The 23,736-nt window shown below is 50.3% G+C and overlaps 1 protein-coding gene across 20 annotated transcripts in view; it reads right to left on the reverse strand.

Moving 5' to 3' along the window:
• Nucleotides 1–243: 243 nt before the first annotated feature.
• Nucleotides 244–23,736, reverse strand: part of PAX2 (paired box 2) — a 91,592-nt gene continuing 68,099 nt past the window's right edge. For 14 of the 20 annotated variants that reach the window (XM_079138510.1, XM_079138505.1, XM_079138509.1 and 11 more), the window contains 5 exons: nucleotides 22,078–22,253; nucleotides 19,719–19,845; nucleotides 5,424–5,525; nucleotides 3,122–3,208; nucleotides 244–2,643 (listed from right to left, as the gene is read on the reverse strand). In XM_079138510.1, the coding sequence (XP_078994636.1) occupies nucleotides 2,522–2,643; nucleotides 3,122–3,208; nucleotides 5,424–5,525; nucleotides 19,719–19,845; nucleotides 22,078–22,253 (614 nt within the window). In that variant the 3' untranslated portion in view covers nucleotides 244–2,521. Of the gene's footprint in view, nucleotides 2,663–3,121; nucleotides 3,209–5,423; nucleotides 5,526–19,718; nucleotides 19,846–22,077; nucleotides 22,254–23,736 lie in introns of all 20 variants that reach the window. The other 6 variants (XM_079138504.1, XM_079138508.1, XM_079138503.1 and 3 more) reach the window with 3 other exon arrangements.

Below are 23,736 nucleotides of genomic sequence, written 5' to 3' on the forward strand. Positions count from 1 at the left end.
AACACTCCTTGATCCGAGGGCCAGGGTGGGTAGGGGAGCGCAGGCTTGTCCAGGTCGGCCTGCTCTCATCTGTCACCCAGTGGAGTCTCATAGTTTGGATGGAGTCACAGTGAGAGAGGAGTTGGGAGGATCATTAAGAGGATTATTGGGGATCGACCTGTGCGAGGGGAGGCCGGTCCCAGAGACAGGGAGAGACAAACCGGGAGCCATGGGGAGTGACATACAAAATTTTATTATTATTATTATTATTATTATTATTTAGTTCTTATGTGCACAAAGAAAAAAAGAAAAAAAGAAAACAAAGGGAAAAAGAAAGAAAAAAAAGAAAAGAAAAGGAATCAAAGCGAACCGACGCACTGAAAGTGGTCAAGGAGACCAGAACCTTCGTGGGATCTTTCAAAGATTAGGCCTGGTCCTAGGTCCCGAGGGCTCCTGCCCCGCCAGCCTCACAAGGACTGGAATGGGCCGGACCTCGGAGTTGGGACCTGGGCGCCCTCGCCGTTCCGCTCGGACCACAGGAGCCTGGCTGGGCGCCGGCAATTCCCTTAAACTATTCTCTTTTCTCGCTTTCCTTTTCAAATAGAAAGGCTCCAAGGGGAGAGAGATCTGGGCGAGGACTCCAAGCCTTTTCGGATTTGTTCAAGGATTTTTATTTATTTATTTATTTTCACTTTTATTGACTTTTGTTTCTGTTATTTCGAGTCGTCACGATCCACGGGTGAGGAGACATGCAGGGCGCATCGCCGCTACTGAGAGAGCAACTACGGGGCGGGGCGGGGCGGGGCGGGGCGGCCCAGCCCAGCCCGGCCGGTCCGGCGCTTAGGGCCCGCCGCGAGGGGCCAGCTGGGGGACCGGGGCTGCCACCTCTGATCGAGCCTGCGAGGGCAGGGCGGCCGGGCAGGTCTGGGGAGAGAGCCCAGGAGGGGCAGAGACAGAGACAAGCGAGGCAAAGAGGGACAGAGACAGAGACGGGGCAGAGAAGCAGAGAGGAAGATGGTGAAGAGAGGGGAGAGATGCAGGGGGGTTGAAAGCGAAAACACGGAATTACAGAGAAATAGCCAACAAAACAGGCGAGAGGAGCCCACGGGACCATGTTCGTCATTTTGCATAGAGATTTGTTTTTTTTTCGTAATTTTTTTGTAACATAAAAAATGCCCCCCCAAGACGTGCTGTGCTTTAGTGGGCGTGTAGCTGTGTCCCCCCTCCCCCCAGCGAGCGGCGACTCTCACAGCACAGACAGCGGGGCGTATCTACAGGCAGGGCGGGTGACTGGAACTCTACCGGGCGGGACGGAGGGGGAGGGGTTATATACACAGGGGTCCGCCTTCACGCGACACACACCGTCTTTCTACAAAGCAGCAGCCTGTTGGTATTTTTGTTTTGTTCCTTTTTGCAAAGACCATCATATTAAATAATTGTAGACTTTTTGTTGTTCTGTTCAGTTCTTGTGGGGAAGGAGACTAGGGGTGCGGTGGGGAGTAGGCAGCCCCCACTTCCACCTCCGCCGCAGCTCGGACGTCGGCTCGGAACCGGCTCCTGCGGCCCGCAGATTGGGAGTCTGTGTCGCGGGCGGGGGCACCAAGAAACTGCTCGGGAAGGCCAGTGCCCGCTCCCGATGGAAACCGGTCCTGCGGCGGGTCGAGGAGAGCGTCCCATGGGGCGGCAAGTTAGGAACCAGGGACAGAAGGGTAATGAGGGATGGGCAAAGGACCCGCAGGAGGGGAAAATGGGAGGCCAGCAGATGGAAGTGACGCTGAGGTAGGGGCAAGGCGGGGCCGAGTTGAGTCACGTAGTCGGAGACGCCTAGGCCCTAGGGAACTAGGCAGTCCAGGTAGAGGAAGCGAAGAGTCAAGAGTCGGGCTCGGTTGGTGCAGGCCGCTGGGGCTGCATGCCTTGCGTCCCAGCCTTGGGAAGACTTGACGCCCCCAAGCGCTATCCCTAGATCCCCCTCACGCCCCCTTTTCCGCCTTCTAGGGCTAAGCACACCCAGAAGGCTGGGGGCAGTCCAGCTGGCTCAGAGGGTAAGAAATTTTCCCCCAGGGTTCGATAGGCCGTTTTTCCTTCTTTTGCAGAAAATCGTTTTGTTCATTTTTTCCTTTGCCCAGCCCCTCCAGCCAAGCCTCCCGGCGACCAAACGTCCAAGGCAGGCTGCTCCGGGGCTGGGCCGCGCTGCAGTCCGCGCTGATTGTGTGTCACAGAAATTTATCCGGCGCGTGCGGTGGTGGGCCGGACCGGAGCCAGCGGAATGGCAGGCCTGCTCCGAGACCGCAGGGTGAAGCCCAAGCAAGCTGGGCCCGGCCCTCAAGGCGCCGCGCAGTCCAGGCAGGCGGGGAGGGGAGGCGGGCGGGGTTGGGGGCGGCGGACCCGGGCCTGAGGGTCCCGCCCGCGGCTCCACTCGTCCTGTCCGGCCTTCGACGGGGTGACGTGAAGGGCTGCGGGGATCTTGGGATGGGGGTGGGGCTGGAATGGTGTCCGAGAGGCATCGCGTCGTGTCGGTCCTCCCTCCCTCCAGGGTGGGTGGTCAGACCGGGACGATGTGGAGGCCGAAGCTGTCGGCCTGAAGCTTGATGTGGTCCCCGCGGTAACTAGTGGCGGTCATAGGCAGCGGCAGCAGCGGCAGGGGCGGAGCCCCGGGGGGCGGCACTATAATAATAAGGGGAACCTGGAAGTTAACACAGGAGAAGAATGGGCTGGGTGAGAGGACAAACAGGAGAACAAAAAAGGAAAGAAAAGCAAAGCAAAGACCTCCCTGAGATGGGGTCCAGCGGGATCAGGGCTGGGAGACCATGGCTGGGGCACGAAGCCACGAGGAAAGCTGCGTTCACCGGGCGGGATAGGTGACATCAGATTGCGGACCCTCCTGGGGATTCGAGGGTGACACTGGCGCAGAGCCTTCTAGTGACCCGGGAGGGAGAGGGAGGAAGGGAAGAGGCAGGAGGCGCTGGCGTCCTTGAGGGATCCCTGGGCCTCAGTGCTGCACTAACGAGCCTAACCCCTTGGTAGCCAGGCACCCGGAGGTCGGGCTGCCGGGAGTGGGACCCGAGTCCCGAAGCAGTACTGCTGAGCTGGCGGGCGGGCAGGCGACGCGCAGAGCCGCCGGCCAGCCAGGTGGCGTACTCACTTAGTAAGGCAGGGTTGCTGAATCTCCAAGCCTCGTTGTAGGCGGTGTATTGGGGGTGGCTGTACGGATTGCCGGAGAATTCGCTCCCTGCGGGAGGTCGGGGAGTGCGGATCAGACTAGCGCACGCCGGGGCGGACCCGACGAGCCCGGCCGGTGGATTTTGCCCTTCCACCCAGTTCTGAGCCGTAGGAGTGGCAGGAAAAGCAATGGCTGGTGCAGGCGGGACGATCCCCTGGGTCCGCGTGGGGCTAGTTCCGGGGAGGCGGGAAGTACCCACGCGCCTTGTCCACAGTCGTGGAGCACCTGCCCACAGTGCGCTCCTGGGCTCCCCAGCCCAGGCGCTTCGGGACATCCAGGAAAGGTTCGTTCTGGGCCTCGGGAAAGCCCACCCAGCTAACTTGGGGGTTAAGCGCTTTTAAAGTGGACACTCCGGTTCTAGGAGCCATAGCCCCACAGGTTAGAAGAGTCTGGGAGGGTGGTGAAGAAAGGCCACCGGGCACTTTATCCCAGCAAGTCCTAAGAAAGGCATATCAGCATGGTGCCAATGCAAGGTGGTGTGTGTGTGTGTGTGTGTGTGTGTGTGTGTTCCTTTCCCTCATGAGGTTCTATACGCCGGCCAAGCAGCAGGGGAACACACTGCAGGAAGCAGGTAGACTGCCCACTGGTCCAAGAGCAGTGAGGGTAGGTCCCCATGGGCTGGGAGCCATCGGAAGCTTTCTCCCTCCCTCAGGGGAAGAAAGGCCAGGCCTCCGGGTTTCCCCCTCGCCCTTTCTCCTGTGTGATGACCCCAGACTGTTTACAGTGATCCCTAACCGCGGGTTAAGTAGAGGAGAAGGGGCCCCTCTCTGAGAGGGAGCTGGGGTGGGGGTGGGGGATGCAGCCACTGGAAAGCCTGTTTATTGACGAGGAGGGAAAGCATGCGTGCAGCAGGATAATGAGCTTCTGAGCTCAACTGTGACCAAGAGGAACTGAGCTATCTCCTTCCCCATCGCTAATGAAACAAGTGTAATTTCCTCATCAGCACTAGATTCTGTTTAACGACTCCCCCCTTGCCACCATGAGCTCTCTGCGGCTCCCCTCATCCCCACCTCCCTGCAGACTCCCACCCTCATCTCCCCACTCTTTCTTCACTTCACCTCTCTAAGACTTCCTCCAGCCTCCACCTGCTCTCTGCTGAGACCTTGCCCAAAAGAATTTCCTTTTCCCTAACAATGCTTTTACTTCCCCAAATCCAGGCAGGAATCCTTTCACCCACACTTCTGACTCCTGTCTGCCCCCTTTCTGTAACTCCCTGCAGTGATTTCCCTTTGCCTCACCCCCACCCTAAGCTCTGCAAACCCAGGGCTGCCCCTGAACTGCCAAGGCCAATCACCCTCTTCTATCCTCTCCCTCTCCCCCTACCAACAAGAGTTGAACTTAGGGACAGGGCACACAGGAGGGTTGTTAGAGGCAGTGGACTGCAGGCCTGGGTGAGGATTTCTCTCTTTAAGGCAAGACTTTTTTGATGTTTCTGCAGATAAGAACTTCTACTCTCTTTGGCTTCTAGCCCTGCTCCCAATCTGGGGTAAGGGGTCGAACAGTGTGACCTCCAGCTGCAGTTATCAGGCCCTAAATATGACCTTTGCCTCCCTGATCCACATGACCCAATCTGGTGCCTCAGGCAAGGGGTGGATCAGCCCTACAGGAGCACTGAGGGCCTGGGTTCTCCGAAGAGCTGTGGTGGTACCCAGCTTGCCTCTCCAAAGCCAAAGTCTCTGCTTCCTGTCATAGCCTGTTCTCTGTTCCTCATAGGGACTAGCTCCCTCCTCCCTCTGGTTTGGGGTTGGTTCTCCTCATCGGTCTTCCCCTGTGGCTTGTTGTAGACCAGGGTGGCTTTGTCTGAATGACTGACATGCCCCTGGAAATGGTTCTTAGCTCCAAGTTTCCATGGAAACCAGGACAGGCTCTTCCAAGCAGTGTCAGCTGGCTGGGGTGGGCTGGGGCACTGAGGGTGGAGCTGAGATTGAGTGCTCCTGGGGCACAGGCTTAGATAGGTGGGTGCTAGGGAGGGGCTGTGACATAAAGTGGGGTGCACACAAGGGGGAACACAAGGGTGTAAGCTTTCTCCCTGGGTTGCTCATGAGGGAGGATGAGGTGCCAACTGCAGCCTCTAGGGAGAGAGTGGGACAGAATAACAGCTATTTGCAGGGAGGGGATATTGGGTCTCACCCCACCCCCAGTCTCAGACTACAGACCGCTCAGCAGCTCACCCACAATTTAGTTACCCCCACCTAGATGAGGCAGCTGCATTATTGTCACCTACCAGGCACCATTCCTGCCAGGGTGGAGGTGGGGTAGCTTCCCTGGCCAGTGGGGGGCACGTGAGGGGGATAACCAGGCAGAGTGGTGCTCGCCATGTCACGACCTGGAAAAACACAAAGGGGAAGGGGTGAGGCCTGGAAGAGAGGGGCCTGCCTCTGTTTGTACCCAGGCACTCCAGGAAGAAGCACTCCTGGAGAGGAAGGACCTCTGTGTAGACATGCACCTGAATGTGCAGGTACCGGAGTGCCTTTGAAGGGGTGTGTATCTGCAATCGGCTGTGTGTGCACCTCTGTCTGTGTAGCTCTTTGCATCTTTCTCTGTCTGTGTGTCTGCCTTTTCCTGTGTCTCTGCATTCCAAACCCAGATGGAGATGGGAGGAGATGACCTGGTTTTACTCCTCCTTCTCTGCAAGATATTAAGTTGTGGTCTCTCCAGTAGCCAAATGGACTTCTATATCCCCTCCCTAACACTCCATCTTTCCCTCAGGCTTTGAGGACATCCCATTACAGGGACTGATGAATATTCCTTGTCTTTGCCAAATGGGGCTGCAGGTGCTGGGTCTGACAGGTATAGAGGGTCCAGGGCCAGTCAGTGGGCTATATTACTGTTATTGTTTTGTGACATTTAAATGAGAGAAAATTATCCCAATGTGGATCAAGAGCTTTGAGTCAACAGTGCTAGTGGATCTGATCAAGTTCCAGTGAGCAAAATCTGCTCCCCCACCAGCTGCTGGACTTCTTCCCCAGAAGCCCCTATTAGCTAGGGCCTGGAGAAAGGGAGGCAGGACTTTCCTTGCCAGTGGCCTGGATTGGAGATAAAGTGAGTCAACGTTAGGGAGACACCTCTGATCCACAGACAGTTCCCCAGGAACACGGCTGCATGGACTGACTTCCCTCTTCCATTACTGGGAAGGGAACACTGCACTCGTGGCAACTTAATGTGTTCCAATCATTGATGACAAAATTTGCCCTCTCCCCTCTCCTATACTCCCACATGCCAGACTACTCTATTCTGTCCTGGGGTTCACGTGTCCCCTGCAGATTCTCCTTATCCTCACCACCCAGTGCCACTCATGCCTCTGTCCAGACCTGGGAAGGCAAGGTGTGGCTGGAGAAGGTCAGAACTACATGCACCTCTCTCGGTTCACTTTCTTTCCCTCAGCGGGGCCTTAGTTATCCTCCTTTCCATGGCTATTCCAAAGCATCTTTTTGGGAACTGGGAACGTGGTTCAGTAGGAGAGCATCTGTCTGACATATGTGAGGCCCTAGGTTCAATCCCCAGCACTGCAGGGGGGGGGGGGAAATTAAAGCAGAGCCAAAGCATGTTTCTTTGCTACTGTCCCCTTGAGGATAACCTCACCTCTGTGTTGCTGAGGTGCATGTTTTCTTGCCCCTACCTTGACACAACTGAGTGATTCATCCTTCTCTAAGAACAGACGTACAGCTCAGGTTTTTGAATTTCCAGTGTCCTACTAAACAATTTCATCTGCTGTCCCTCTGTTACCGCAAATCTAACAGGAATCAAGGCAGATTCATCTTCCCCCCGCCAATCAATTCTACCAACCCTTTTATTTTTATTTATTTTTTCAATACTAGAAATTAAACCCAAGGGTGCTGTACATCCCCAACCCCTTTTCTTTTTCTTTGAGACTGGTCTTGTAAAGTTGACAAGGCAGGCCTTAAACTTACTTCAACCCTTTAGAAGATCATAAGATCAACAACTTTGTGGTTGTTGACACAGCCTTCTTCCTGCCTCTCTGTATGAAGTCAGATACTGAGTGTGGTTGATTCTCCTTAGCCATGTGTGTTATATCTGCTCATTTCCATTTCCTCTACCACTTTCAGAACTCAGCTAAGCACCTGCTCTTGGTTTGCGCCTGCCCAATGACTTTCCTCTGTTTGTATTCCTTCTCTCTACATTCTTCTCCCTCCTGTCCACCCTACATGTGACTGCTTAGCTGGCCCCCGTGAAATGTTGCTTTCATCACACCAGTACCCTTGTAAAAGCTATCCTTGATTCCTGTAGGCTACAGTCAGAATGGAACCTGTGCAGACTGTCAGAGTCTCCTGGGAACTCACTCCACCCAACTTTCTGAGCTCTGATTCTAATTCCCCTGTTTTAGTGGAACTGTTTTCACTGTGTGCTTTGAAACCTCTGTTCTTTTGCCATCACCTTTTCTTCTTCCTCACTCACAGTTCCTGCTTCTTCCAGCTTAAGCCTCAAAATTCCTACTCATGAAGGACATTTTTCTCTTCATTGTTTACCATGTCGTGACATTGTATAAATACATCAGCCCTGCTGTTTCATATCCTGGTTTGTTTCTTCAAGTGGATCACAAGCAATCCAAGGGCAGGACTTGTCTTCTACTCTCTCCTACATAGTTGAGAACATGGTAAATACTCAATAAATAACTGTTTAGTTCTCTAATCCTCCACTGCACTTGTAGCCAATTCCTACTAGGTTATGATTGTTTTAAGATTATTTTATATATATTAATCTCCTACAAAGAGGTAAAGCTGGGCAAAATGTAAATTTCTGAACCTGTTTTTTCTTTAAAGACAATTTAAACAATGGTTTACGAGTCTTTATAGGATGGTGAGAGATTTATAGTGAGAAACTCATCTGTTGTGACTCAGCTTTATCATGCAATAGAATGATATACCTAATATAACTAATATCTTACATTTCTTAAAACTCAAGAAGAGACAGAGCAGAACTGCCAAACAAGAGATTACTTGTGACTCCCAGGGAGGTAAAGGAATCTGTGTTTACTTTTGTTGTTGAGTTTTCTTTTATTGACTTTGATTGTCAATAAAAGTACACATCTCCTGACCATCTTTCAGTGGAGTAGACCTGAAGTGGACAATGACAGCAATATCTGTCACTTTGTAGAGAGTTTAATAATATGGAACTTACTGGCCAAAAAAAGGCCTGAGATCAAGGAGAACTAGGGAAGATGTAGAGGTTTTGTGGCTAGGCAATCATAGGAACCAAATTCCTCCTGGTCCTGTGATATGATTCTCTACAAAGCTGCCAGGAAAAGGAGTATGCCTTTTTCTCAATAAACAGAAATTCAAATGTATCTGAGTTCTGGTTTTCAACTGCATGGTTCTCATAAACTGTTGCATATGAAATGCTCATAATCTAAGGTTTTGTCAGAAAATCTCCTCCTGAGCTTTAGGAGAGAGGAAGAAAGGCTGGGTGACTTGAAAGCTGTCTCCTGCAAACCCAGAGGCACTTCTATTGCAAAGCTTATTCCTCTTTCTCTCTTGCAAAGTGGTACAGACAGCTTCCAGCAGGTAGAAACCTTTGCATGCTAAAAGTCACACACCAAACTTAATTATAAGGCACATTTCCAAATTTTGTTTTAAAAAACTGAATTTGGGAAGTACCATACAGCAATTTAAAAAATGTGAGAGAAGAGGCCCAGGATGAGGAAAGAGCATTCCAGTTTCCTAGTGTTTGGCATACAGCTGTGCTCCATTCTGTCACATCATTGTCACTACAAAGAGGTGTCTGTTCAGGACACCTAAGCCAACAAAAGTGCAAGCCGCCGCATACAAAGCACTTTCAATGGCTTCATTAGTACACAGGTGACACCTGAAGAGCAGGAAAAAATTGACCAAACTCTTCCCAGAGCCATATATTCCTCTAGAACACCACTGTCAATAATGGAAAACACATATTATAGGAAGTTTTCAAATTACTAAGATCGTCATACCATTTGCCCAGCAGCACTCTTTGAGCAAGTCTCCTTTAGTGAGGGAATGTGAGTGAGTAATGGAAACTGCGCAAGGAGGCCTCCACGGAGCACCGGCTTCGCAGAACTACAGGGTGATGAACAGACAGTAGTGAAGACAGACTCTAAAACTGCAAGATGGGCTGGGCGCAGTGGTGCACACCTGTAATCCCAGAAACTTGAGAGGATGACGGAGCAGGAACGCAAGACTGAGGCCAGCCTGGGTAACTCAGAGAGACCATGTCTTCAAATAAAAATAAAAAGGGCTGGGATGTAGCTCCGTGGTAGAGTGCCCCTGGGTTCAATCTCCAGTACCACAAACAAAAACAAAATCCAAACACCCCGTAAGACAGCGCAGCCACCTCCTTTACACAAACAAGCAAAAGTACAGAAACAGGAGAAAATAGCTACATGGCAGAATGGAACAGTTATAAAATATGTGCCATCCGACGGGAGATAGGAAACAGTAAAGAATTTGCTTTGCTCACTGGCAGTGCCACTAATACGAAAACAGCACCAAGAATCACAAATGGATAAAAACTCACATGTTACTAAGAGAATGGGGCTTTCATGTTGCTACTTGCTTTCTAAGACTAAAAGCTTTTAAAGATGAAGAACCTTCCAGATGATTAGTTTAACAGCCTTGTTTTAAAGGTGAGAAAATGGAGGCACAGAAAGGCACAATGACTTTCCTGTAGCTACATAACTGGTAAGTGGTGGAGTCAAAGTTTGAAGCCATATCTATGCCACACTGCCTTTAATGGAGCCAGATAATTCCCCAAAGAGCCAAAGAAAAGGAAAAGAAGTCACCTGACAGGCTAAGTCTCATACCATCATGCTGTCATTAAGATGAGACAAGAAAAAAAAAGGACACAGAATAAATAACTGACATGGAAGGTCTGTAGTAAAACTCCATGGGGTGTAGTATTAATCTCCTTTGAGAGTTTTCTGAAAAAACAAAGAGGCTCTTCAAGAATCAGTAGTAGTTGAGAATCTTAAAAAGTACTCAAAAGTGTTAGAAGCACTGTACTGGATGAGGATGCCTCCTTAGTTCAACTGCAGAAGTCCCTGAAGATTCTAAAGCCAATTTCTACAGCAATCACCACATCTGAATCAGACAGTGCACTTTTGTCAGACATTCCTTAGCAAATGGGCCAGAGCAAATCAACTGTTCTGGAGAATCTAAGAGCAGCCTCTCTTACAAATACAGAGAAAAGCAAAGTGAGAGACTTTATTAAGAATTCAGAAAATTTTAGTCATTAGATAATTTGTTACTTTGTCAGGTATAAGATCCAAGGGCAGAGTTATAGTTTTCCCTGCACTCATATACCACAGCATTCACTGAGCACCTACAATATGCTAAGCTCTATTCTTAATATTTTATGTTATCTCATTTAATCCTTATATAAACTCTATGATGACCTGTTTTTAATCTCTACTTAATAAATGAGAAATTGAAACCCAGAGGAGCTATGTCCAAGATTTCACAGTTAGTAGATAGCAGAACCTAGTCTACAGAGCAAACAGTACACTTGGGAACTGATTTTGGAATGATATTTTCAACTACTGTAGACTTAGAAAATAGACAGATATTTAGTCCAGGCAAGTAACCTAAGATCATGCCAAACTAATCCCTCCTATAAGAGAATATCCTGCCATTGCTTGTTTCTTGAATGTCTAAGCTTCTTTCATGTTTTACAGTGGGGGCTTTTAGTTGGGACTTATCAATCCTATAAAGCCCTACAGATGCATTTCAGGGGGTCTATAGAAAGCTATACATAAAATGTTATACGTATTATAAATGCATGTCTTTCTGGGTAGATGGTTCAGAAGTATTCATAACTCAAAGCTTTTATAAAAAATCAAGAGAATCTCTGGTGAAACTGATTTGTTTTGTAACTACTTGAATAATAACAACAACAAAAAAAGATCATATAGAAAATAGCACAATGTGGGCTAGAAATACAACTTAGTGGATAAGACTTGCCTATCACGTGCAAAGACATGGGTTCAATCCCCAGCAAATAACAAACAGCAATAAGAAAACAGCAAATTGCGGAGTGGCAGGGAGGCTTATCTCAAGTTCCAGCAAATATTCAGCACTCAAAAGACCCAGGAAATAATAAAGAGAAAGCTGCCCAAGAAGCAGAAACTGCTGCTCGTGATGGCTTTGGCAACAAGACTTATTAGACACAGATTTATACAGCAAAAGTTATATCCCATGCGTTTAGAGATGCGTTTCCTCAGCATCTTTCTCTGAAAATGAGCACTTTTGCTATCCACTTGACACCGTGGAGGACCCTAAGGCCAGAAAACATAACTCTTGTTTTACTATCCTATCCTCAAGTTTTGTCTCCTTCTCATAAGGTGGCGAAAATGAAGACATTAGATTTCTTCGAGGTTGGCAGTCTGTGCCTGCATCTGACACAAGCATTTATAATTCTTACAATAATACAGTTATTAAATTTGTAATTACTGCCTAAGTATACTTTACCTTTATATTTGCTATACCATTATGGCCCTTTATGATCAATCCAAGTTATACATAATCACTAAACAATTTGAATCTGTAAAAAGTGCTTTAGGAGGCAAGGGAAAGAGCTTTTACATATTTCATGTTGTTTCTTATTTCTCATGTTTCCAAATCCTCCCAAGGTTTGTCCTCTGGGACACAAATGCCTGTGTGAAGATCCCTGGCCCTGGTTCTGTTTTGGTCCCACGTTCAACTGGAGGCTCGCCTGCTCCAAGTTCCAGCAGAGGGGGCTGTGCCCACAGCTCAGGGTGGCTGCTCTGGCTGATCTTACCTCCCACTGACAGCTGGACCTTTAGTCCCTGGGGTGTCCTAGGCAGGGATGCTGCCCAGATCTGCATGAACTCAGCGAGGTCTGATCTTTGACTGCCAAGCAGCTGGACACAACAGTCATCTTGTTCCCAGCACTGCCTCCCTAGCACACGACTGTCAAGGCTGCTGGTCCAGGGCCCCATAGGAGATTTCACCTTCAGCTGGACCAATGATGGAGCTGTGACCTCAAGATCCTGGGATAAGACTAGGGAGCAATGGGAAGAATCACAATTTCAAAGGGCTCAAAGGGAACTGACTATCCAACTCCCTCATTTACAGAAGAGGAAACAAGGGTCAGGGAGGGAGAAGAAATCTCTAGTGCTCTCCTCCATTCACCTCCTGATGCTGCCTTCTCTGGCTTCATGAGCAAGTCACAAATGAAAAGCAGAGCTGGGCAGGTGCTGGCACCTAGGCTCACGGATGGGCTCAGTGCATAAGAGACCCTCATGCTGGGTGGGCAGAGGTTAAGCCTGTTTGCACAGTCTCCTGATACTCCAGGTCTCCCAGTTCCTCTCTGGCTTTATTTTGTTCTCTGAGAGCACTGAATTGTCAGCTCTAATCCTTCTGAAAGCGCAGCGTTTTTCAGGCGCTCTGTGTAAGTGAAACCCTAATCCCAAGGAAAACGGCCACTTAAGCTGCTGGAGCATTAGGCTGCTCTCGGAGCCTCGGCAGGATTTCCTCCCTCCCTGCCTGCCAGCACAGCCGCCACCGGGGAGAAGAGGGGAGGATTCCAAGCTGAAGGCACGCAAAGCCCTCTCAGAAGTGACAATAGTGGCAGAGCTGCCTTCCAAAGCTCAGGGTTAAAAAAGCACTGGCTCGTTTGTCCTGAGGCTATAGCTAAGAGTGGGGGAAGGAGGGATTCTGAGCACCCTGGGGAAGGAGGAGGCGGGGCCTTCCTGTCACCCTGGGGGTGGCTGGCTTTCTGGGGGTCTTGCCTAGGTGGCTTTGACATTTCTTTGACCAAGACATTTTTGAGTCCTTGGTCCCAGTTTGTACCTGTAACATTCATTCTGACATCACTATTGAGAATTTCTGGTTATTCAGAAAAGACTGGGTTGGTGGTGGCTTTTACTTTCCTTTTCTTCTTAGAAAATGCCAAATAATGGAGTAAACAGTCTTGGTACTGGAGGAGCCCTGCTTTGGAGAACTCCTCTTTGAGACACCCTAAGCATCTCTCAGCAGCTGAGAAGTTCCTTTTCACCTAGCTAATCATGAAAGCAGTGTCCAGTGTGCTCAAATACAACCCTTTGTTAGCCTGGTTAGCTACTATAGACACTTATAAGGATGATTATTATTTTTTTTTTGAAAAAATTTTTGTGGTGCTGGGCATTGTTGAATGAAAATACTTTGATTCCAAATTCAGACTGGCCTTTCTCCCTGACCTCTAAATGAATTAAGACCGCACTGTGAACGAAAAAGCACTCCATTTTGGTGTGCTCTGCCTGTCAGGTCTTATGGATAGTGGGGGAAGAGTTGAAGGGAGGAAGGGTATGGGCCAAATTTGGGCTCAGGTTAGAATTGCATCTTTACTAAGAGGCCCCCAAACCCTTCATACCTTTCTCACCCTCCCTGTAACTTTCCTCCTCTGGGTAACCCCACTCTCAGCCTGCATGCTGCCCTACCCTGGGAAGGGCAGTTGGTCATTGCTGAGATGGCTGGTAGACAGACAGAGACATGGGGTAAGGTGGGGGCTGGAGGTAGGGATGGGACAGCTTATTCTGCTCAAAGTTGACTGCCATTCGTAGCTGTAGTGTGGGTTGGTGCCTCTTCTTTTCCCATAGAGGTGGATTGGATAAAGAAAGAGGGAAAAGGACCTGATTCATCGACTCCCTAGGCTGCAGGCCCAGGGAAACCCGCATTATCTGTCAATGTCTCATTGCTATGGAAATGCCCCCATAATTAAATCAGAGTGAGGTCTGGGGGCTACAGGTCCTTAGGGATATGGCTGGAGGCCTCAGGGATGTCTGGAGGAAGACAGCCTCTTCTCTTTGGGTATTCTGAGCCTAAATAAAGGGTCCGGAGCCCGTGGGTGCAGAGGAGAAACTCTCTAGCTGGGTTTGGCCTCTGCAGTAAGGGCTCTCTGACTTGCTACATGTCCCAAGTTGCCCTCACCCTCTCCTTTCAAGGTTGGAGAGGACCTCTGATGTCTGTGCCCTAAATTCCTCCTGTTAATAAGGGGCTTTGAGCCGACAGACAAGACTAGGAGACTCCCAGCCTCCTTCAGAAACACTTCTTGGCCTTTATTGCCTTTTCCTCCCCTGAGGGGCTGGCCAAGGGCTAAGTGTTTTATGGAGGGAAATGCAGTTGCATTGGAAAGGGGCTGTTAACTGCAGGAAAGGGGCGGTTCCTAGAGGTCCTCAGGACTCCCGGAGCAGGAGGAGGTTTTCCAGGGTCTGCACCTCTATCTACTAAAAGGCCACTTTGCTGCTCATTGCAGATGGGGGCAAGGAGTCTGAGCTGGAGCTGCTAAGAGTTGCTACCCTTTCTCTGAAGCTGAGCCCACATCCTTTTCTCTGGCCTCCAGAATACTGGGGGCCAACACTGCTGCTCAACTTTGAACTTTGGCTCACTGGCCTCCCCACCTCTGCTTAAACTTGCTGATTCCAGGAGACCAGCACCCCTGCTCCTTCTCCCTGTCTTGGGCATTTCTTTCCTGGGTAGCACCCACAGTTCCCCTTGGACCTTAGAGCTTCCTTCAAAGTTGCAATCTCTAGGCGTTAAGAGAAATTTCTCCCTAACTCTGGAACAAAACCACCTTCCCCCTGCCATGCAGGGGTGTAAACTGCCACCCCCACCACCCACACTAGGGAAGAAAACATTGTTCTTGTCCCCAACTCTTCAATGTTCAGACATTTTCCCAAAGAAAAGGTAAGATTCTCTGCTGAGGACTAGCAGTCTGGGAACTTGGATAAGCCAGAAAATAGGCTCTACTTTCAGAGTTGCCTGAGGCTCGACTCTTGGTGCCTTCAAGACCCCAAAACAATGAGCTATAGGTGTGGCCTTCATTCTTTGCCCTTTTTGATCTCTATTATCACAATTTGTTGGGCAGTGGTGAGGAAGGGGCCCTGGATCTGTGATAAAGATAAAACTTATACCTCTATTTGATCCCTTCTAGAATATTAAACATGCTTAGTTTATAGTTGCTTTTGGATGATTCTATGATCCATTTCTTGGGGGTGTTACTTCTCCTATGTATTGCTTTGGCCAACTCTCATTTATGATAGTTGGTATCCACATGAGATGTGTAATTTTTTTTATAGTGAGCTCATCTTTAATGGTGAATTTTTTCCCCTGTGGAAGTTCCTTGTGCCCGGATTGTAGAAGGTCTCCGCAAAGAAGGTTTGCCAGCATTCCCGCTGAGGTTTCTGAGTGGGTTACTATCCTGGAAATTTTTTGATACAAGTTCTTGGCTTGGGGTTCCTGCAACACTTTCATGGCATAAATGTGGATTCTGATGCAGGCTCAGGCTTGGGATCTTTATTTCTCATGGTGACACGTCCCACCCCCCACCTTGTCTCTCTGGGCCATTGGTCTGAACTTTCCTAGACAGAATTGTTTCTCTTCTGTCTCTGTCTTTACACAGGGTAACACTCAGTTCTAGCTTCCTGCTTCTCTTGGGCCCAAGGTCATGTTTCCCATCCAGTGGGTTACAAACCCAACCTCCCCTAATTAGGGTCTCCTTGGTAATCCAGTAGGATACCAAGCAGTCTTTCACATACTGCTCTGGCTTTGACTTCCTCTATTTCTGGCACCAGAAAGTGAGGTTTGGCTGTGTATTAACATTTTTTTGTGTTATGTTTTCACCCAGCCATGTTATGCCAAGGTTAGCTTGCCTTATTTCTGTACATCCACCCCATTCTTCCATTACCTTTTTTTTTTGCAGTGCTGGGGATTGAACCCAGGGCCTTGTGCTTGCAAGGCAAGCACTCTACCAACTGAGCTATCTCCCCAGCCTATTCCATTACCTTTATACCACTAAAATGAGGGTGGTGAGACCTACACTTATAGGAGGCTCTCCTAGTGCTTGGCAGCAATGCCCACTACAGGCCAGTGAAGCCCACTCTGTGCAGCAGCTTGGGACAGGTTGTTCCTCAGCTTCAAGAATGAGCATGGAGCTGTGCAATCACTGACTTGCTTTAGCACCATCTTGGCCCATTTGGGCTCCAAGGTAGGAAGCCTGCACTTTCCTCCCAGCTGGACTTTGCCCAAGCCAGGGGACTCTCTAAATACTTCAAAGCATCTCCAATAACTTTGGGAATTCATCTTCTTTCAGATAAACATTGCTGCCAGGGTCTTTGTGGGCTCCTCTATCACTGCAGACCTGGACAGGCCTAGGGAGGGTGAGGGTGAGGTGATTTGGAAGCCTTGGGGAAAAAGGGCTGTCATTTTTACTAGTGATGGACTTTAAATTGTAGTCACAGTTCTCTTTGTGGAGGTCCTGATCCAGAGGGTCCTGGGACTGCTGAGGGGTTAGTGGCAGTTCCCTGCAGGTTCCTTTGCAGGGGTAGGAAGGTGGTGGAAGGCAGCAGCAGGCTGCCGACCGCTGACCTGAGGAAACCTGGGCCAGAGTGCCCAGCCCATTCTCTCATCTAGCACGTCTCTTCTTCCTTATCACTTAGGAGAGACTCGGCTCCGTTCCAGACCAGCAGCCTAGAGCAGTGGGCTGGAGAGAAGAGATGCCGCCGAGCTAGAGCAGCCCAGCGGCGGAAGGGAGAGTAGGTGATAAATTTAAATAACCAGCTTGACTTGGCAGCTTGCTGAGTTGTGATGCAGTGAAATTAAAATCTCGGCAGAACTTGCAAACACCACTCCGAAAAATCAGTCTCTCGCCTTGGTTCCATGATGGAAGAGGGGGTGGGGGAGGCTATCGGGCTGAGCCCTAGCCTCTGGCAGCCACCCTTGCTTGCAATGTGATTAGCTCTGTCCTGGCCCACTGGGCCCCACTCTCCCCTCCACACAATAGTTCAGACTCCTCTCTCCTCTCAGTCCTGACCTTGTGGAACAGCTGCATCAAGTGGCTGGTGAAGTTTGAAATCAGCCTCCAGTGCCAGGAGGCAGCAGGAATATCAATAAGGTCTGGCTTTTCAGGTTAGGCCAGGGCCTTCCTGGGCCATTTCCCTCAGGACCTATCCCCAGGGGTTTGTGGCCTCTGCTGCCTGTCCTTGGAGAGAAAGATGAGCTGGGTGCTGTGACATGGGGATTAAGAGGGCTCCTTGAACACCTTGGCACATCCAAGCCAGGCTGTGGGCACAGGATGATCTCGCTGCTCCCTTACCTTAGCACCCACCTGCCTACCATCACCTGCCTACCAGAAAGGGCCTCCCTTTCCCTTCCACCACTGAAGTCCTTAATATTCTCTAATGAAATAAGTTTTTAAAGAATCTTTGAGGGGAAATTCTACAAATATACCAAGAACCTCTCCCACACCCAAGCTCTGTTTGGAGCCTAGTTCTCACAGATGCCAACATCTTTCTAGAAGAACTCACCTAAAGTTCACCTCCCCTGGGTGTCCTAGCATTATTGCTCATTGCTACCCACAAAGTCCTGCCCCAAAGCCAACACACTGGACCACTTCGAGAAGGCCCACCAAGACTCTGGACAATTCCAGTTTCTCACCTTGACAGTACCTCCAGCAAATTCTGTTTGTCCCCATAATAAACACATCATGAATCATTCATCTTTAATAGATTATGCAAATTAGGAGGACATAAAATCAACAAAGATCAATAGCTGCAGCCGTTTAATTGCCAGCGAAAACATTTTAAGAATGAGCATAATCTGCGTCCTTTTCTCGGGTAATGGCACTATTAATCCAAACATTGGATCTTGGCCTAAGTGTGAAAAAAATCATTCCCTGCCCCCAACCCCACCTCCCCTCCCCCACCCCTCCACACACTTTTCTCTTTTTGGTAATTTCCAGTTTCTGAGCGAGTTTCCCCGTCATTACCACTGGTGAACAGCTCCGAATGTTAATGGTTCTGCTTTTGTTACTCTTCGCTTGATTGAAATGTCGCATACAGATTGAGATGTTAGTGCTAACTTGCCACCTGGGAATGTCAAGCTGGGTCTGAAATGAACTTTTCTCACACTTGGATCCAGATGGATCAGCCGGAGATGTTCCCAGGCTGAGCTGGGACCGTTCCAGGGCCATGGGGGGGAGGCGGGTGGGGGCTGCTCAAGGTGGAGGCACTTTTCTGCACCAGTCCCAGTGTCCCCTGCGGCAGGAGCCCTTTCCCTGAAGATCCACATCTCCACCCTCCCAGAAAGTCCCTGCCTTTTGGACTGTGTCCTCGAGCATAAGAAAGTATGCTGGTATTAGAGAAAAGTCTCTTGCACACTCTTTCACCAGTTGCCTGGGGTGGGACACCTTTGGGAAGTGACCACTGACCAAAAAGGTGGCCTGACTTGGGTTGGAGAGCCTGTTCTCCTGGGACAGAGAACTCCCAACTTGGGCTACAGAGGGCTCATGCTGAAGACCAGTTAATCTAGGCTGTGTCCTGACTCAGCTGACACAGCTAAGGTCACCAATCCCAAAAGTCACCTCTGCAGTACTTCCTGAACTCAGTCACTGAGCTCATAGCCAAAGAGTGCAACTCAATGTAGATTGGACACAGGTGTACTAGGACACCCTTTCAGTAAGGCCTGGGGAAGCTAACAACAGGAGGTTGGGTGGCTGCTCCAAACTCATGTCAGCATAAACCAAGCTCAGATCAGCTCTAAGTCACAACTATGGCCCCATCCTAGAGAAGGGCCATGCCTGCTCTCTGTCTTTGCTATTGGCTGCCATGCTAGCTGCCTGTAGCCCTGCTGCCAGGTCCCTAGGCCACCTCCGCTCACTCGGCAGGTAATGCCTCAGTGTCTCCCAATCCCCACTGAGACCCTTCTCAATCATCCTGTCTCCCAAGGAACAAACGGCACATTGGCTTTAGTGTCTCCAGAATAATTAGGTGAATTTTAATAACACCTCAATGTGTGTCTCTCCCACTTGGGCACTCTCCTGGCCTGGAAACCCTTCTGCAGTGCCAGGAGCCTTCTGCAGCCTACAGCTCTGTAGTCTGGAACATCATATACTGGCCCTCCCCTTCCTGGCCACTCCAGCTGCCACTGTGGGTCCTGATTCATGGGGGCTCCTGGCCAGAGTGCCCTTCTGCCTGCATTTGACCCTACCTGGCCTTGGTCTCAGTGAGTTCTCCAGAAAGCTTGAGAAATGTTTCGGTAATTGTGCTTCTGTGTAGCTCAAGCCCAAAACCACAGCCACCCGTGCTGCCTGGAAGGTGAGGAAAGTGGATCCCCTAGGAACCTTGAGGACAGAGGAATCTGGAGACTGGATACTGGGCACCCATGATATCCATTCTCAACAGCCTGACCTATTTGCTCTCTGCATTCTTCTGCACAATCCTAAAAGAGGCTCAGAAGTCTGGGCACCTTGTGGGAGGCAAGAAAAAAGACAGGGGTTGGGTGGGCAGGAGAACAGGCAGAGGGAACTGGAAGCAATCCCCTAGTTTCCACCTGTCCACGCTGAAGCCCAGATCCCTTGACCACAATGTTTTCTCCCCACATCTGCACACATCCATTTAGGAAGCACCCTGGTTTTTGAAGGCTTTCTCTCCAGATGCCATGGCAGGGGGCCCACTTATCACACTGGGCCCCAGATGGCATGGGCTGAGTAACCCCCATTGAAAACAGTGCTCCCACCCTCCTGGAAGCCCCCTTACCAGTCACCACAGGGTATGTCTGTGTGCCTGACACGTTGCTGCCCAGCTCGGGGTTGGTGGATGCAGATAGACTTGACTTGACTTCATCAAGCCCAGGGGTCAGGGCTGGGAGGGAGTACTCGTTCCCCTGGGAGGAGAGAGAAAAGCGACAGCTCTCTATTGATGCGCATGCACAGAGAAAGGGCTCGGTGTGCAGATGGGAAGGAGGAACGGGGATCCCTCCCAGATGGGGTGGAAGGAGGTGGCCGGGTGGGAGAGGGGGGATTGGGAGGGGCAGGCACTACAGTGATGGGGAGTTCTGTGTGGGTGGGGTAGACTTGACATGGTGAGCTGGAGGTGCCCCTACCCATTGTGGGTGGTTTTCCCTGTGCCCTTTAGTCTTCTGTAGCATCTCCTGCCTAAGAAGCTCCAAGGGGAGTAAAGCAGTGGAGAATCTCCTTGCTGAGAGGCATGGGGTGTTCAGATCCTCCTGCAGTGGGGACCCTTGGGGAGGAGGGGCAAACCATGACATGAGGGCAGAGGCAGTAGTTGGGGGAAGGGCCTAGTGGGGCCTCTAGCTTGGCACTGCTGGGCTGGCTGATCGGGTATGGGCGCCCCTTTTTTAAAAACAAACAAAGGCAGCCCCACGGGCCCCTTGCTCTCTGCCTGTGCACTGGGGTATGAAATTGGGGAGGGGGAGAGTCCACATGGCTAACAGAAGGGTGGGAGGGGGCCAGTCATTGACTCTGAAAGGGTGTCCTGCCCGAAACACTTGGGTAATTGCCTTTTTATTGCAGCCACCGCCAAGCCAGACCCCGGAGCTGGGCAGACCAGGAGCCTGCACAAAGCAGGAAAAGTTGCTCTGATTAATATTACGTTAAATTAAAACTGATTTTCTGCTCTTTCGGGTCTGTTTTTTTCTCTTCCGCTTCCTGCCCCCCCCAGAGGACCCCCTCCCCTCCCTGGCTGGACGGGATTGCCTCGTCATTTCCAATTCCTTCTCGTATTGATCTTCCTGTAGAAATCAGTTTTGTAATTAGCTGCAAATTAGGCCTTCTACTGGGGGTGAAGCTGCCCCCTGATTTATCACCAGAGTAATTCGCTGTGATCGGAGAGAAATTAAAATGAACTCAATTAGGCTTCGGATTTGCTTTATGGGCCCTGCTCCGAGTTTCAGGGGGAAAAATGACTGTGCTGGTGTTTAATAGTCTAATGAAAGTAAATAAAGGTTATTCATTGTAATACAGCCGGGGACTCGGGGAGGGTGCACCGAACCGCCTGCCTCGGCCGGCTCCTCCTTTGTTGGTTTATGGCTCAGGGCACCTTAAAAAGACTTTTGATTTTTGTTTTATGAAGACAAACAGCTTATGGGATAAAAGGACGGGCGGGGAGAAAGGCAAGTGACTAGAGTTGTTGGGGTCTTAGAGTGGAACTGTGCTGTGTGGAGCTGTGAGTTCTTGTTGATGTACACGTGTGCCGGTGTACATGAGCCTGTGTGTGCATGCATGTGTACAAGCACGGCAGGCTGTACTGCTTTCCAGGTGTGAGTCTGGCCTGGGCCATGTGAGGGAGGGATGGTTGTGTGCCTTGTGTGTGGGTGCTTGCACTAGGGGATACACTGGTATGTGGGCACAGGCGTGTGCTGAAGGTGTGCTGTGCTGGTGATCTGTGGAGAGGGCACACCTACTGGCTCCATGAGGCTGCTGGGGTTATGGATGAGGACTGTGGGCTGTGGGGGAAAGGGAGCAGGTGGATGGTGATGGTTGGTAAGCAACTGTAAACATGAGGAGTTAGAAATGTGTTTCTGCCTGGTGTGTTTATGCTGCATCCCACACTGGGTTTTGGTCTGCTGTCTGTGGGAAGTGTCAGGTGTCAGGGCAGGCTGTCTGCCTGCTAGTGATCACACTGGATGGCTGGAAGCAGGAGCCAGGCACAGGTGGGCTTTCCTCTTGACACTGGGAAAGAGGAGCTCCACAGTTTTGCACAGACTTTCTGTAGGACCCTGGAGGGAATGGGCAAAGGACATGGCAAGAGGGCACTTTTGAGTACCTGAAGCCAGGACCACAGAATGGTAGCACTGGAAGGGACCTGACAGACCACACATTGAAGCCCTTTATTCTATACAGATGGGGAAACTGAGGCTCCAAAAAGGGAAAAGATTTTCTGAGTAACCTGGCACCCAGAACTTATCATTTCTAGTTACTGTATAACACAATGGTTTTTCTTAACTATATCCTGATGACCTTGTATGAGCATGTTCATGCAGCACACACACAGTGCCTCGCGTGAACACACGCAGGTGTTCGTTGTGTGAGTTCCTGGGAGGCCTTGTTTTGCCCAGTTCCTTTTCACTTCTGCAGGCAGGAAGCTCCTTCCTCACCTGTTCTGATTTGATGTGCTCTGATGCCTGGAAGACGTCAGGGTAGGAAGGACGCTCGAAGACTCGATCCAAAGCTTCCAGCTGCTGCTGGGTGAAGGTGTCAGCTCGCAAGTGCTTCCGCAAACTGTCCACACCGCTCTGGGAGTCTCCATTGGGGACTGAGCCCTCAGACACATCTGGGAAACACAGGGACACTCAGGGCATTAGCATCAGGCCAGCAGAAGCCCAGGAACAGGGGACAAAATGGGTGGGTACTTGACTATGACCTCAGGGCTCTGTACTCCTGCCAGAACCCCTTACTTCCAGCTCATAGACTGAAGGGGCTGCTCAGAGAGCTGACTGAGGAAGAAGCCAGAACCCTGAAAAAGCTGGGAAGAGAAAGGGAGGCAGGAAGGACTGGATAGAGGTAGAGCCAGAGGGGGCTGTCTCCCAAGGGCATGCTTTCCTGGGGTCCCCTCTGTTCCCTAGCCAGGCGGAACCTAGGGGAGGAGCTGGCTCTCAGACCCGCATTAGGGAGTCTGTGGAGAATTGAACTCGGCTCCGAGATGAATTTCAGTTCCACTGATTCCAAGGGTTGAAAATCATCAAATCTCTCAGACTGAGTGTAACGCGAAGACTGGGTGAAGTAATTAACTGCCTCCCTGAGGGGGTAGGGGCTCTGAGAGCAAAGCTAAGGCACTTGGCTCAGGTTGGGTTGGGCAGGGCTGGAGACTGAGCAGGAGGAAAGAGGAATCATGTGGGCCTCAGAGCACCCACGTGGGTAGACCACGGAGGGCCTGCGCCTGCTGCTGTGTCCTGGCCACTTCTCCCCTGGAGAACTCTGATTCTGGCCTCCATGGGGAGTCAGCTCCTGGGTCACCTGATACTTGTAAGGGAACTGAGATTCGTTCCATGAAAAGAGGGCTGGTGGTGCCCCACTAGTGCCTGCTCCCTTGGGCTGCAGGTCAGTCCTGTCCCTGAGTCACGCTGTACCTGGCATTATCACCACTCTGTTATCCCTGCCTCTTCTGTCCCTTCCTTCCAGCTTCAGGTCCCTTGGAACTTTCAGAGTGTATGTGGACCAAATGCCTCTCCCTGAACCCTGACCCAGCAACTCTTCTGGCCCCTAGCCCCAGCCCCAGCTGGGTCATTCCTTGGCTTCTTCAGCCCAAGACCAGCTGGGAATCCTTGGGCCTGGGGCCAGCCATGCTGTAGCCCCCAGGATATTCCTCTGGGACTGTTATATATATCAGTTTATAGGTGATTATATGATATGATATAATCAATATTGCATTATATACAGTAACACCATACAGTATCATTTGGGAGACCATAGAAAATATTACATATTGATTAACCTCAACCTGCAGCCATCCTCACTCACTGGCCTTCCAGATGGAGTATGGGGCTCTGCTTTCCTAAAGGGACCTCCTGTCTTCCCTCCACACTCTACTCTGTAGAAGATGGGAAAGCAAAGAAAGTGTGTGCAAGGGAGATGATGGAGAGAGAGAGAGAAACGACAGAGCAAGACCAAGATCAAGTCTGAGGCAGGCAGAGGCAGCTTTGATGATATTCCTGTATTCCCTGTGGATACAAAATCTGGTAGTTGTGCTTTTTGTGTGTAGTTCTGGAATAGTTTTCAGGCTTCGAGGGTGTAGGCATCTCTGTATGTGAGTTGGG

Source organism: Sciurus vulgaris, assembly GCF_902686455.1.
Source record: "Sciurus vulgaris genome assembly, chromosome: 4".
NCBI lineage: Eukaryota > Metazoa > Chordata > Mammalia > Rodentia > Sciuridae > Sciurus > Sciurus vulgaris.